This window comes from Gracilinanus agilis, chromosome 2 (assembly GCF_016433145.1).
Source record: "Gracilinanus agilis isolate LMUSP501 chromosome 2, AgileGrace, whole genome shotgun sequence".
Taxonomy (NCBI): Eukaryota; Metazoa; Chordata; class Mammalia; order Didelphimorphia; family Didelphidae; genus Gracilinanus; species Gracilinanus agilis.
In genome coordinates, this window is record NC_058131.1 from 113330727 (window position 1) to 113347297 (window position 16571).

General features: G+C 35.9%; 1 protein-coding gene across 1 annotated transcript in view; it reads left to right on the forward strand.

Annotated features, from left to right (window-relative positions):
- Positions 1-16571, forward strand: part of PAPOLG (poly(A) polymerase gamma) — a 49025-nt gene that overhangs the window by 16584 nt on the left and 15870 nt on the right. The window contains exons 6-12 of the mRNA XM_044660673.1: positions 5138-5187; positions 5506-5617; positions 6631-6720; positions 12125-12263; positions 15661-15733; positions 16129-16249; positions 16421-16505. Of these exons, the coding sequence (XP_044516608.1) occupies positions 5138-5187; positions 5506-5617; positions 6631-6720; positions 12125-12263; positions 15661-15733; positions 16129-16249; positions 16421-16505 (670 nt within the window). The remainder of the gene's footprint in view (positions 1-5137; positions 5188-5505; positions 5618-6630; positions 6721-12124; positions 12264-15660; positions 15734-16128; positions 16250-16420; positions 16506-16571) is intronic.

Consider the following 16571-nt stretch of genomic DNA (forward strand, 5'->3'; position numbering starts at 1 on the left):
AATGAAGGTTTACATTTCTCTATATGCAAAAAGTAAAATGTGCTATATTAAATAGATTAGAGCAGACTGAGAAGGAAATACTGTTTTTGTTATTGGTTTTTTTAGTTTGATAATATTTTATTTTTTTCCTTCAATTACATGCAAAGACAATTTTTAATATTAACAAAATTTGAATCCTAAATTCCCCTCTCTCCTTTCTGTCCTCTTCCCCTTCACTGAGACAGTAAGCATTCTGATACAGATTTTACATGTGAAATCAAGTAAAACATTTATCTATTTGTAGAACAAAAAATTGAAGAAAATGAAATATAGTTTGTATCAATTCTTCCTCAGGAGGCAGATGGCATTTTTCATCATGAGTCCTTTGGGATCTTTGTCTTGGATCCTTGTATTGCTGAGAATAGCTAAATTCACAGTTGTTCATCATACTATATTGCTCTTACTGTGTGCAATGTTCTGGCTCTGCTTGCTTCTTTCTGTATCAGTTCATGAGTGTCTTTCCAGGTTTTTCTGAGAACCTCACTCATTGTTTCTTATAGCACAATAGTATTCCATTCAAATCATATACTACAGCTTACTTAGCCATTCCCCTCACTTTCCAAATCTTTGCCCTACATAAAGAGCTGCTTTAAATATTTTTGCACATAAAGATCCTTTTTGTTTTTGTTTTTTTAACTCTTTGGGACATAGACCTAGTAATGGTATTGCTTGGTTAAAAGGCATATATATATATATATATATATATATATATATTTTTTTTTTTTTTTTTTTTAAATGGCCCTTCGGGCATAGATCCAAATTGCTTTTCAGAATGGCTGAATCAGTTCACTACTCCCACAACAGTGCATTAATGTCTCATTTTTCCCATATCCCTTCCAAGTTTTGTCATTTTCCTTTTCTGTCATATTAGTCAATCAGATAGGTATGGAATGGTACCTCATGGTTGTTTTAATTTGCATTTCTTTAATTGTGTTCTAGAGCATTTTTTCATATGACTAGAGAACTTTGATTGCTTTTGAGAATTGCCTTGTCATATCCTCTAACCATTTGTAAATTGGAGAATAACATATTCTTATACATTTGATTCATTTCTCTATGTATTTGAGAAATGAGACCTTTATTAGAGAAATTTATTTTAAAAATTTGTTTTCACATTATGATTACTGTTTATTACCCTCCATTCTATTTTTCCCTTGTTATTTTCTCTTCTTTTATTTTGCCCATCCTCAAAAATGTTTTGCTTCTGACTATCCCAATTTGCCATCTCTTCTATCAATAGCTCTGCCCCATCCTCTTATTCCCTTCCCCTCCCACTTTCTTGTGGATAAGATATATTTCTTTATCCAATTGAATGTATATGTTCTTCCCTCTTTGAGCCTATTCCAATGAAATTAAGGTTCAAGCACTTGCTCATCCATCTTTTTCATCTTCCCTTCCCCTGTAAAAGTTATTTCGTGCGAGAGATTATCCCTTTCTATTTTTTCCTTCCCCCTTCTTCCAATGCATTCCTCTTTCTCACCCCTAAATTTTATTTTTCTTAATGTCATCCCAACATATTCAACTCACACCATTGTTCTCTGTCTATGCACACTCCTAACTGTTCTAAGAATGATAAAGTTCTTAGGAGTTACAAGTATCATCTTCCTTTGTTGGAATATAAACAGCTTAACCTTACTGAATTTCTTATTATTTCTCTATACTGTTTATCTTTTAATGCTTCTCTTGAGTCTTGCATTTGAGAGTCAGATTTTTTATTCAGCTCTTGTCTTCATCTGGAATGCTTGAAAGTTTTCTTTTTCATTGAATATTATTAGCTGTTAAATTTTTTGTTACCATGACTGTGGCTACTTGATATTTTAATTATTTCTTTCTGGCTGCTTATAATTTTTTCTCCTTGATATGGGAGTTCTGGAATTTGTTATAAGATTCCTGGGAGTTTTTATTATGGGATGTCTTTGAGGAGGTGATTAGTGGGTTCTTTCAATACCCTCAGGTTCTAGAATTTAATGGCAATTTTCCTTCATAATTTCTTGAAAGATGATGTCTAGGCTTTTTTATATCATTTTTAGGTAATCAAATAATTCCTAGATTATCTCGCCTAGATCTGTTTTCTAAGTAAATTGGTTTTCCAATGAAATATTTCACATTTTCTTCTTTAAAAAAATTTTTACATCATTTTATTATTCTTGATGTCTCAAGTCTTTAGCTTCCATTTGCCCAATTCTAATTTTTAAGACATGATTTTCTTCAGTGAAATTTTGTGTTTCCTTTTCCATTTGTCCATTTCTACTTTTTAACCTATAAGTGCTACTTTTTACTTTACTTTTTCCATTTGTCCAATTCTACTTTAATCTCTTCAGGATTTTTGTACCTCTTTTTAACAAGTTGACTTATTCTGTAAAGTATTGTTGCTTTTTTTGTGTGCCTCGTTTACCAAGCTATTGACTCTTTCTTTCATGATTTTCCTGCATCACTCATTTATTTTCCAAATTTTTCTTCTATCTCCTTTGCAGTCACAAGCGCGAATGTGCTAGTGCTTCCCTTTGCCCTGGATCATGGATCCCAGGTATATGGGCATGCAGTAGAATCTTCACTCAGAGCCAGTAAAAAGACCCCTGTAACTTCTTTCTGACCAGTTTTCTACCCCCTTACTATCTGTGGCTAGAAACCTTTCCTGCTAATTCAGCTGCCCCAATAACCCATGTTGTCTTGCCAAGGTGAGGCCTTCCTTGGAAAGCTGTCCTACTCACCCTGCTGAGACAAATCTTTCTTGCTAACTTTTAAGCTATCTTGGCCTGATAATTGTTTCACCCTGTCCTTTTGTGGATTCTGCCACTCAGAATTTATTTGGAGGAGTTATATGAAAGTTTTGGGGAGAGTAATTTGATAGCAGATCAGGGAGGTTTATATATCTTCTCCACCAGCTTGCCTTTGTCCCCCAAAATACTGTTTTTATGAATTCTGCCAAACTTTATCTGCCACATTGTTGTGGTTTTTTTTCTTTTGAGTGTTCTTCTAGTGAACTTGGGAATAGGAAAAAAAGTGTTTTTTTAAGACTAGTGTTTTTATGAAGGAGACCGAATGCTGGATTAACTCTTTTTTTCTTTTTTTTTTTTTTTTTTAACCCTTACCTTCCTTCTTAGAATCATTACTGTGTATTGGTTCCAAGGCAGAAGAGCAATAAAGGCTAGGCATTGAGAATTAAGTGACTTGCCCAGGGTCACACAGCTAGGAAGTATCTGAGGCCAGATTTGAATCCAGGACCTCTTGTCTCTGGGCCTGACTTTTAATCCACTGGGCCACCCATCTGCCCCCTGGATAATTCTAATAGCATTCCAATAAGAATGTGTTGTAGAGGGAAAAGGCATGAGTTTAAAATAGAGACCAGGATTCATGTACCAGTTCTGTTGCTTCCTCATACTGTGACCTTCAGATATCCCTTAACTCAGTAATGGACAGACTTTTTAAAGAGGGGGCCAAAGGAAAGGAAATACTCATCTGTCAGTCTGTTTCTAAGGCAGCTCTTTTGAAGTCTGATTGTATTGTATCCTACTCATTGTATTTGTCAGATTAGGAATTATGTCTGGGCCTGCAGTATAGAACATTTCAGGGGGCCCACATCTGGCCTGCAGGCAGCCAGCAGTATTTTGCCCATCACTGCACTTATTTGGGCCTCAATTTTCCTCATCTGCAAACGAAAGGATTTAGACTAGATGATCTCTTATAGCTTCTTACAACCCTCAGTCTAGGTGAGTAAAGTAATAAATTAGATCATTTTTGAAGGCAAAATTATCATTGGACTTTGAACACCTAATGTCATTTTAGAAGCATGATATTTTAGAAACTAGCATGATGGTTTAAAGGATCTGGCCTTAGTGTTAGGAAAACCCAAGTTCAAGTTGAATCTCTGACCCTTATTGACTTTGTGATCCTGGGAAAGTCACTTACCTTTTCAGTTTAGGGTTCCTCTCTAAAACTATAAATTTGCTTAACAGTTGCTGACTTGTATTGTCAGGGGGAATTTTTCCTCAACTAATGAAATGATGTGATCAGACACCCCCACCCCCACCCCACACAAAACAAAAACATGTCAGGAAATAAGACCCTCATTTAGTAAGTATTGCTCAAATCCATGAGTGCTTACTGTGGGCTAGATACTGAGGGAAATAAAAACTTTGATAATACAGAGTTCCTCACTTCCAGTGACAAATAATGAATAGATTACAGTTACAGGGCAATATTATGTGAAGTTTAAGGAGAAACTTTTTTTTTGTGGAGGATAAGGGAAAAGCTTTATGAAATGGGGTAGAAATTGATTTGTTTTAATCAATTTATTGAGATCAAAGGAACTTAAACTGAAAGGGACCTAAGAGATGTTAATCTAACATCCCTTCACACCATTTTCCAGATGTGAAAACTGGGGCCCAGTGAAATTAAATAGTTTGTCCAGGACAAAGGAAGCTGAGCCAGAATTCAAATCCAGCCAGAATTCAAATCCAGATCATCCAAATCTAACTCTACTGCTCTTTCTCAATGCTATGTTGTCAGATATTTTCAATTCAAGTCAATTTATTACTTACTAATGAAAATAGAAGTTGTAAACTACCTGGCAAACCTGGCAAGATTTAAAAGGCCTATAATTTTAAGACTCATGTAATTTATCAGTCTTACTTGTCTGTTCCCATTAATGGATTGGGTAGGAACAGAGTACATGTTTTGTTCATATATGTGCATTATGAATTTGACCAGTTCCTAAGAAGGCATTGAAATAAGTACTTAATATTTTCATCATCAGATCATATGAGCACTTTATTGAGTTAAGGAAGCCCTGATCCTATCCTGTTCATTGTATTAATGGTGCTGTCTTGGAATGTATTTTCCATTAACTCACATGTTTCTTCCAAATTAATGAGTCTTTAATTGTTGATTGAAATGTTTGATTAAAGAAAACTAGTCACAGGTGACTATGAAAATTTAATAAGGATATAACTAAGGACGTGGTTTGTTTTCCTGGTAAAATTATAATTGAAAAGAAATATAATATGAGAGTGGCATTTGCTTTAATAGATAAAGAAGGACTGAAAGGAACTACATATACCACATAAGAAATAGTTTCCTGCTTTCTTTTGATAGGCAGTAGAAGATGCTTACGTGCCAGTTGTCAAATTTGAATTTGATGGTATTGAGGTAAGAATTGTAATAATTATTTGATATTACAAAGTATTTCACTGATAAAATTTTTGACTGTTCTTTGCTTGGCATGCATAATTGAAATAATTTCTTTTTAAGAGGTCATTTCAATTGTCTAATACATTGCTATAGTGATTTCTGGTGTAAGAATTCTTTGAGATTTAGGAAAGCTTCCTTTTTTCAGTAAAATTTCCCAGACTACTAGTAGTTTGAACTTTTCATAATTTGATCTTTTATATGAAACTTTTATCTTTGGGTGTTTCTATTTTTAGTTTTTATCTTATTGGCTTTTCTCTTTTATTGTTCCTTCTCAAGATTGATCTTGTGTTTGCAAGACTGGCAATACAAACTGTTTCTGATAACTTAGATCTACGCGATGATTCACGTCTGAGAAGCCTAGATATAAGGTGTATCCGAAGCCTCAATGGTAAGATTTAAAAGAAAAGCCTCATTGCATATTTGAGAATAAAATTATTTCTAAAGCACCTAATGAATCTTTAGTTTGTAGCTTAGTATTTCAGAGTTGGATGGATTTTTAGCCATTAATATATAATCTCATTTGATTCCCCATATCAATTCCCCATATCAAACCTGCAAAATAGATAGTGCAAATATTATGATCTTCATTTTTTTAGAGGGATAAACTGAGGTTCCTAAAAATTAATGACTTGGCTGAAGTTCACAACTAATTTTGGTGGAATCAGAACTCAGGATTCATTATTCTAAATATCACTATTACCACAACAAGTTACTTAAAAGTTATTAGGAACGTGTGTGTGTGTGTGTGTGTGTGTGTGTGTGTGTGTGTGTGTGTTTTCAGATTGCCTGTATACATTAATCTATAGATCAGCATTGGCAAAGTATTGACACATGTGGGTGGGGGTGGGGTGTTGGGAAGCTGCTCCAGTCCCCTTCTTCCTAGCCCCGGAGAACATTTATTGCATGCCTCATCCCTTTATCCAGCTGCCCAAATAGAGCACTTCCTCCCTCTGCTCTCTGGGGTAATGTAGCGGGGCTCACAGGCAGCTTGACATTGACATTTGGGCATGAACTCAAAAATATTTCCCAATACTGCTATAGATCCTTGCTTCTCCCAAGATTGTACACTGAGCTCTTAGGGGCACCAAAGGATATTTAAATTCTTGACCTAATTGCTTAAATAAACAGAAGTGTTAGGTGTTTCGATCTAGAGGCACCATGAAAATGTTACTGACACTAAGGGCTCCCATAAATTGAGAAAATCTGGGAACTTCTAGAAAAGAAAGGTTTATACTCTATAAATATTTTTAAAACAGCAAGTTCTCGGAAAATAAACCTTTTAATATTTCAGTGCTAGTCACATTTTTAGCATTTGAAATAATGACAGGATATGAAATAATCAAATTAGTGTTTTGTAGTATTTTTTATTTTGTCCTAATGCATGAATAATCTATCTTTCAGGTTGCAGAGTTACAGATGAAATTTTGCATTTGGTGCCAAATAAGGAAACTTTTAGACTAACTCTTAGAGCAGTCAAACTGTGGGCAAAAAGTAAGTACTCATTGTATTTTTCTTTTTAAGTTTTGGAAATAAGACTGCCATTTACAATTGTCCCAGCAATTTGTAAGTATTTATTTTAAGACTAAAGCACTCAGGGGAATTGATACAACTCATTTAAAAAAGATAAGTAGTGCATGTATTGTAATCATTATAGATAAGGAAACAGATTTAGAGATTTGGCCAAATTAATAAAATTCATATGTGGTGAATCCGGTGTTCAAACCCAGGTTTTCTGACTTGAGGTACACTGCTCTCTAGAGCAGTGATGGGCAAACTTTTTAAAGAGGGAGCCAAAGGAAAGGAAATGCTTATCTATCAGTCTGTTTCTAAGGCAACTCTTTTGAAGTTTCATTGTATTGTATCCTACTCATTGTATTCGTCAGATTAGGAATAATGTCACACTGAAGGGATAGAACATTTCAGGGCCCCCCCACCCAAATCTGGCCCACAGGCTGTAGTTTGCCCATTACTGCTCTAGAGTATACATCCCATGGCCTAAAATGTTTCAGGGAAAGACAGCCCAGAAGGGATTGGAAATCCTCAGGAATGAAATTCCAAAGATAAAGGGAAATAATTCTAATGAAGAAGAAAAATGGGATTTTTCCTAACTAGATGATTTCTATGCATAAAGAACTTAGCAACCAACCTAGATTTTATTTATTTTTTTTGAATCGAGAAGTTTTACTTAATTCATTAATTTAGAATATTTTTCCATGGTTACATGATCCATGTTCTTTACCTCCCCTCCAACCCACCCCACTCCCAACCCCTACCCAAGTTGCCAACATGTAATTCTACTGGGTTTTACATGTATCATTGATCAACACCTATTTCCATATTACTGATAATTGTACTAGGGTGATCATTTAGAGTCTGCATCCCCAAACATATCCCCATCAAACCATGTGTTCAAGCAGTTGTTTTTCTACCATGTTTCTACTCCCACAGTTCTTCCTCCTAAGTCCCTCAGAGTTGTCCTGGGTCATTGCATTGCTGCTAGTAGAGAAGTCCATTACATTAAATTGTGCCACAGTGTATCAGTCTCCGTGTATAAGGTTCTCCTGGTTCTGCCCCTTTCACTCTGCATCAGTTCCTGGAGGTCATTCCAGTTCACATGGAATTCTTCCAGTTCATTATTCCTTTAAATACAATAGTATTCCATCACCAAAAGATACCACAATTTGTTCAGCCATTCCCCAATTGAAGGACATCCCCTCATTTTCCAATTTTTTGCCATCCCAAACAGTGCAGCTATAAATATTTTTGTACAAGTCTTTTCCCCTATGATCTCTTTGGAGTATAAACCCCGCAGTGGTATGGCTGGGTCAAAGGGGAGGTAGTCTTTTAAAGCCTTTTGGGCATAGTTCCAAATTGCCATCCAGAATGAACCAGCCTAGATTTTAAAAAGAAATGCAAAAGGACAAGAGGGAAGGCAAAAAACTTCAAGTGATTCAAGAATTAGAAGGTCATGAATAAGTGAACTAGTGAATAATAGAGGCAAGATGGATTGATAAAAGCAAGCAAAGTGAGACCAATAGAGTTTACAGGACCATAAAAAAGGTTTAAAGAGAAATAAGGCAGAGTAAGGAAGCATTAGGTGGTTATAGTTAGAAAAGTTACAGAATTCAGGATAATAAAAGTAGCACACTCACTTTTACTGAGTTCAAGCTCTCTAAGTGACTTAGGTAAAGGAAGATGTATATTCATAAGAATTGAGATTGAACTACAAGACAGGCTGTTTGAGGGGATTTCAAAATATATTTTAAGTCCCAAACTCTAGCCTAGGCTAGAAAAGAAGGTGTAATCTAGATACTAAACCTTGAGAAAGAACCCAGAGTACATGACTAAAACAAGGATCTGAAGTAGGTGTTAGAGAAAGATGGAATGACTGATGAGTGACTCATTGGAGAGAGGTTACTAAGTGGTGGCAACAGAAGGAAGGAAGGACCTGAAAATGAGGGATAGAGTTGTGTGTCTGTTCTTCTCCTGACCAATGATTTGGATGGAGTTCATGAGAGAAATTGCATCTACTACTGGAGTAGGTAGTCAAGTTCCAGTGTCTTTTAGGGGAAGCTAGGTTTCATTGAGGGCAAAGGAAAGTGAAGAGACATCCTATTTGAAATTGTTTGTGGAGCCAGGTTTTCAGAAGGTCTAAGAATGTGAGAGTAGAGGAAAGAATTAATGCTGAAAAGGTTGGGCTGAAGTGACTGGGACTTAGAGTAGAGGGCATATTGTCTGAGCTAATATTGACCCTGAAGCAGAAGGATGGAGGGGATCAGGAACTGTTGTTGCATGCCTGCTGTACTATGGGGGAAAGATCTAGTAGTTGATCAAGATCCCCCTGATCAGGGCACCTTATAGGGTCTTGTGATGACTAAGCCTAGTAGAGGGGGTGCTATTAATTTTTTTTTTATTTTTTTTTATTTTAAACCCTTAACTTCTGTGTATTGACTTATAGGTGGAAGAGTGGTAAGGGTTGGCAATGGGGGTCAAGTGACTTGCCCAGGGTCACACAGCTGGGAAGTGTCTGAGGCCGGATTTGAGGTGCTGTTAATTTTTATTGCTCATCATTCTTTTTTCTTTTTCTTTTTTTTTTTTAACCCTTACCTTCCGTCTTCGAGTCAGTACTGTGTATTGGCTCCAAGGAAGTGTCTGAGGTCAGATTTGAACCTAGGACCTGCCATCTCTAGGCCTGACTCTCAATCCACTGAGCTACCTAGTTGCCCCCCATCATTCTTAATACAACAAATTCAGAGGTAGAAATAGCAGGGAGTTTTCACTGGGCATCTTAGTCAGTAAATTTAATTGGTATTCTGATCACCCAGCACAAACTGAACTTGCTTTCAGTAATATCTTTGTCCCAAGATGGAGAAGGATGAAGTATACCCAGAAGATGGATATTTTATACATGGAACAAGCTTTCATATCTTCCAATTTTTAAGTACAGACCCTCCAAAAACTTAGATACCCTGAGGCTTAGGACCTGAACATCTAATTTGAATCTCAGGTGGACGTTAGTCCTTTTTGTTGGAAGCCCTCTGTTGCATCTGGCTTCCTGATGCTCAGAATGTCTTCTGTTGGAAGCCCTCTGTTGCATCTGGCTTCCTGATGCTCAGAATGTCTTCTGGTTCCAAGTCCTTGCCTTAGGCAATATGTCAGTGATAATCATTTCCTTAGGGTCTAGACTGAAAAGATTGAACTCTTGCTTGCTGCTGGCTCCCTGGCTTCATTTCAAAATAGGAAGGTATGATAACACTCCCAGTATGATAAGCCTTGCATCTCTTCCTCCCTCCCCACCTAAAAAGACAAATGGGGAGAGACCCAGGCCTCTCCTTCCTCAGTCCTTCTAAAAGGAAACAAAGCTGTCTCCTGAATTTGATTGGCCCAGGTCCCTCCTTCCCTAATCCTTATGTTAGGGATTACCTTTCCCTAAAAGGAAACAAAACTTGTCTCCTTCATGGCCCAGCTTCCTTGATTTAGCCTCTCAGACTTGGTAGGTTAAGACCATGTGAATTGCTACTCCCTTTGACCAGAAGGTCACAAGAGTTTCCATGAGGAGGTGAGGGAGACCTCATGTACAAAAGCTAAAAATATGTGCCACTTGTATCCTTACTGTGTTAGGACAAAACTTATTTTTGACACCTGTTCAATGATTTAGGAGCACTTCATTTACCCCAAAAGCAAACCTGTTCTAAGTGTTGCTGTTAGACTTGCCTCTTAACGCCCAGAAAACACCACATACTTAAGCATTCACCTCAACATTTGAGAAGCACAGGTTCTATCTCTTTTTAAGCACTCCTAGGCTAAGTTTTAGGCTCTACTTGTGGTTCCATTTCAGGGCAAACACTGTTGCTTCTACCTATAGAGCTCTGATACTGGCTGTGACAGATGTTAGTTGGTGATTGGGTTCCCAGGGTCTATAGCCTCATTATAGGATAGGTGATGGAGGAAACTCAAGAAGATACCCCTGTGCGTGGAACAAACAATCAATCAATCAATCTCTCAATCTCCGAGTGCCTAGAATCGTGTTTTTCAGGACTTTGGCACGCTGGGACTGAGGATTGTGATAGACCTGCTCTATTTTGCTATCTGTAATAGCTGCTCACCTAGTACCTCTAAATTTAAAGGGGAAAAAAGGTCATGCCGTGTTTTGCTTCATTTGATAACTGATTTGATCCTGAATCTGTGAAGTTGCTTTTTACATGATCCAAGTAAGGTCCCTGTTAAAATTAGGGAAAATGCCCGATAATACTACTGAATCATCCTAAATTAATATTTTTGTTGTGTGTAATGCCATGGTATCTAGTATAAACCAGAATAGAGTGGAATGACACCAGTGGTTTCCTCTTTCTTAAAATTCACATGAAGAAAAGGTGCTTTTTACAATAATTATGTGGTCATGATACAAAAATTAAGGTTTAAGCTAACTTCAGAGTTATTTTTTAAATGCTTTTGGGGAGTTCTACTTTTTCCAGTTTTGAAAAAACTCTTGTAGACTTTAGGTAAAATTAGTATGCACATTGCTTCCCAACCTGAAAATAACTAGCTTTTACAATTGACTATTTAGGAACAACCAACTGCAATGATGCTTTTAGAGCAGTGGTGTAAAATTCAAATAGACAAGGATCACTGGGAGCTGCTATTGACTTAGAAAACTACAAACTAACACTATCTGTGTTGTATTGTATTTATGTTGTTAAAACACTTCTAAGTTACATCTTAATTTGGTTGGGCCCTCTGAAGTTTCTTTAAAAAAAAAGCTGAAATCCCATTAATTTAAAGGCCCATTTAAGTTTTAACTGTATTGTTAAAAACTGTATATTTGAGAATGGAATATTTTCTTTGAGAGGGAGAAATTATGAGGCATTTTATAAGTTGGGGTGGGCTATCATTGGAGCAAGGAAGATAACCACCAGGAATTGAGATTTTTTTTTCCATGGAAGGGCATGAGTAGACAAGTAGGAATAAATACCAAATTTAACTTACTTGAAAATTTTGCTTAGAACTTGCTCTGGCCTAGAAAAAGAAGAGAAACACTCTTTCTCTGAACCCCCACCCTCACCACCTGATCCCCCAACTACATTTATTTTCTCTTACCACAAAAGTACTAGATGACTTCATCCCCCAAGGAATCAGATTAATATTTTGGTTCTGCTACATTATGGATTAAATAGGCTTTTGTAGGCTCTTTTGAGAATTTGTCCATTGTTCATAACATTTTTCTATAGGAAGACCTGTTCAGAGTACCAAACAACCAACCTACAGTGCCATGAATTAGAACCTTACTTTATAGATGGCATTATTAGGATTTCTTAGGATCCTTTTTTGTATGGGGAAAGCTAGTAAAAATTTAAGAATAAAGTGTGACTGTAGTTTAAATATTTGTTTATTCTAGGACGAGGGATTTATTCCAACATGCTAGGATTTCTTGGTGGTGTCTCTTGGGCAATGTTGGTTGCAAGAACTTGTCAATTATATCCAAATGCAGCGGCATCAACCCTAGTCCACAAGTTCTTTTTAGTATTTTCAAAGTGGTAAGTTATTTATCTCTGTAACTAACAAGTTTACTGAATGTGTATTCTATAAAATGTTAGTAAATTGAAGTTTGTTTGGAAACCTCTCCTATTTTGTACTTTCTCCTCAATTCTAATTTATACTAGTGTAAATTTATCTTCCCATAGTGTTGCTACTTGACCTAGCATATAAAAGTAGAACCCCATTATAACAAATTTCATATCATAGTAAATTAATTGTACTAAAAACCTCTTCATTAGCTTTCAAAAGCTATATGATAGCTCTTCTAAAAATTGAACTACTCTGCTATAGTCATTCTTTAGTGCCTTATCATGCAGTAGAAGTGGCACTGGGTTCTAGACTAATGGAATATAAGCTCTGACAGGTCTTAGAAATCTGATAAATTTTTGAGTAATCTACTAAGGCATGGAGTAGTTTTGATCTGCACTGGGAAAAGAGTTACCAATGTTGTTAAAATACTGTCTTTTTGAGTGTCATTGTAAAATTTATCAAAATTTTCAAGTATATTGGGAAGGCGTTTGATATTCTTTATCTCAGAAAATGTTTTAAGGCAGGAAAGGACTATTGTCTGTAAAGTTCCCATTCTCACATCTAATCCCAGTTGTAAAGGCAGAGGTTAGGAGCAGCCACTATATCATATCATCCTTAGCTCAGTAGATATAGAGATCTTAACCTGTACCCGGAGAAGGGTCTGGTATAAAAGACCATTGCAGAAATTCTTAACTATCATTTAACATATTTTATATTAGATCAAGGAAACAGACACGAAATTTTAATTCCCTTCAAGCTAATATAGGAAGACTCAAACTCAACAAAATTATTAATACTCAAATTAATCATTGATTTGGATATTTCCTCTAGTTGCAACCTATTCATACATCCAGCACAGCTCCTGTCCGTGTCTTCATAAAACTTCACCAATAGGGATATACCCAACATGCTAGAAGCTTTCTTCTCTCCTGACGTCATGAAGATATCAGATAGACTCAGACTTTCTACTGGCACCCCTCACCATGTAAAAGCCCAACTTTTTTCTATTATATTTCCTTGTTCTTCAATATTCCTCCATTAGTTGTAGTCTTCCTATCTGCTTACACACATGCACTTATCTATTGCCTTCTGTGTGCTATTCATTTTCAGTTTTTAGCAGACTATTGTGTTCTATGTCTCACAGCCATACAACAGCTCTGGTAAAATAATGATTTTAAAGAAAGATGGGCCTTCATTTTTAGGAGATGTTTAGGGATGTTAAAATCTAGGCTATAAACATTCTTCTAGTACTTGGCCTTTTTGTATGATGATGGTCAGGCCAAAGAGTTTTGGGTGGTTATGGATCTCTTATAGAAGGATCTACAGGGGAACACTATGTCTTCTCCACCTAACACCATTTTGGAGAACTCTCCCCACATCCACCCAATCCACAATGAATCTCTTAACTTGTACTTTACACCTCCAACATAGTAGAAAGCATCTATCTTTCTGTTTTCTCTTGCCTGATATTGTGCCTTGAACAAGGTTATTTTTGTAGTTAAGCACATTTTTCAAAGAATCTTAAAATGATTTTGATATGTAGACAGGAGATAACTTATTGGAAGAGAGTCTTTAAGGCAACATTTTGTTTTATGGGAGCAAATGCTTTTTCCTAATCAATAAGCACAGTAAGTTCTTGTATTTACTGTATCTTTGAGTTAACTGTGTGATAATAATAATGTGGTTCTCTATATAATTGTGCTGGTAGTCAATAGTCTCTTGAGTGCCTTTTTTTTCAGTGTCATTAAGATTCTTTTGGTATCTGCCCTTCCTTTTAGGTACCTTAAGAACTTCCTCAATGCCCTTAGTTGTGTGACCTTTATATTTAGTCTTATACTAATTCTTTAACATCATATTTACTTCTATATACCCATCTAGCATTGATAATAGAAATGATAAACATGGTGTCTCTACTGATCTTAGTGTTGAAAAGTTTGCTATAAGCAACCTCAATTGATCCATTGCTGTTACATTTGCCATTCTTCCCCCCACCCCCTTTTTTCTTACTTTATTATAAAGGAATAATAAAGGGAAGAGTTTTACTGGGAAATGTAGGTAATGTGAAAAGATTTTAATAAAAATATTTTTAAGGTTTTCAGATCTTTTCCGTTTTTCAGTTTGTTTTTGCATTTAAATGCTCTCATGATAACTTTGAGTTCATCAAATTTTTTTCACCTTCCATTGCTCCTGCTGTTATTTATGAATTTTATAACACTGTCAACTTTTAACAATGACTTATAAAGTAGTATTACTTTTGGCTTTAATGTTTTTAGAAAGTAGGTCAAGTATTTGTTAACTAAGGCATTTTTTAATGCCCTTTTGAGCTTCTTTTGATAGTTCATATCAGTTAAATTTCTTTGTAAAATGTTTAAAATCAATGTTGGTGTCATATCTACTATCCATTCCCCATTTTATATTGTCAGTAACTTGTTTAAATGAGTAAGAATTGAGTTTCAGTTATATACCATATTTCTCTAGTTCTGATCTTTGCTCTAACAAGTCTGGTCTGACTCTATCCACACTGCTGATTCAGGGATGATGTCCACATCAATAATAAATATGATTAAGCTTTGTGGAAAAAAAACCCAAACATTTACATAATGTTCAACTTGGTAAATACACATTTAAGTTGCTCTCTGCATAATAATCCACAATATTTCTCCAGTTATATTGTATTGAGGAACCCAAACCTCTTTCTTAGTACATAGAGCTTGTTGACCCATAGTTTCAATTGATATTGGCAGTATACTGCTTATTCAGGATGAGTTCAGCTAGTGCAGGGGTTGGCAATGTATGGCTCTCGAACCAGATATGGCTCTTTCTGCAGGAGCCATAAAGTCAATTTTTTTTTCAGGCACTGTTACAGGAGCGTGCACTGTGAGCGCTTATGGCTCTCATGGCCAAAAAGGTTGCCGACCCCTGAGCTAGTATTTCACAGTCCCTTATAGCTACCCTTTCTCCTCAACACTAGTAAATTCCGCAAAATGCCTTAGATAATTGGCATCTCTTATATATTCATTTTATTAAAATGACGTTACCTCTTGCTTCTTTCCTTGGTCCTAGGATAAGAGGGATGGACTTGGGAATGGGAACTCCAGTGCAGCCAATAGTTCTCCAGTTCTATTACTTACTTATTGCAAGGCAGTATAGATCCCATCATGAAGATACTATTTCAAAACAAGAATCCTTCCCTTTATATTTTTTTAAATGAATATTGTATACACAGGCCATTTGTGTTATGTAAACAAAAGTTGATTCTGCTGTAGAATTAGGTTTCCATTCTTATAAGACTTGGATCAAAAATGGCAATTCTGATATTTTCTCAAGTTCCTTAAAAAAAAAAAGATTTTATCTGCAATTATATAGGGAATGGCCAAATCCAGTGCTTTTGAAACAACCTGAAGACAGCAATCTGAATTTACCTGTTTGGGATCCTAGGGTATGTGAATAATTCGTTACATTATTTCTTTAATTGCTCTCCAAGCTGAGATCTATTTGTAATGATTCTGGCCCTATTTGCCTTTTTTTGCCTGCCTCTCTTGTCTTTTCCTTCCCATTTGCTCTATAAATAGATAAGAAGAAATAAACAAAAACATTTTTGTTATTGCCACCACTCTATTTAAAAATTATCCAAGGTCAGCTTGCTACATCATTCTCTTCATAGCCATTTGTTAACTTAATTATTACTTTACCTATATTCCATTTTATGTATTTTAGGTTGGGGAAAAATGAAATGGGGACCACTGAAATAGCTTGCTTTCCACATAGTAGATAATCAGTAAATGGTTGTTGAAGAAATAAAATAGTTAATTCTTTCATTATCCAATTTCATAGGTGAATCCATCTGATAGATATCATCTCATGCCCATAATCACCCCTGCCTATCCACAACAGAATTCTACATATAATGTATCTACATCAACTCGGACAGTAATGGTAGAAGAGTTCAAACAAGGTAAGCACACTACTATCTGTCTCCTTGGGTCTGTGGTCTGCTTCAAGTTTATGTTTGGCAATCTGATTCTCAAAACCAATAAGATAGTCCAATGTTAATGAAACTTTGCTTGGTTCAGGGTTTCCTAAGAGTAAGATATAACAACAGATTTTCACGTCTATTTTAAAACAGGTCTTGCAGTAACAAATGAAATACTTCAAGGAAAATCAGACTGGTCCAAACTTCTTGAACCACCAAATTTTTTTCAGAAATACAGGTATTTGGAGTTGTCTAAATGGGTCAGATGTTGGCTAGAAATATTGTCTATGGAGTCAGTGAGGTG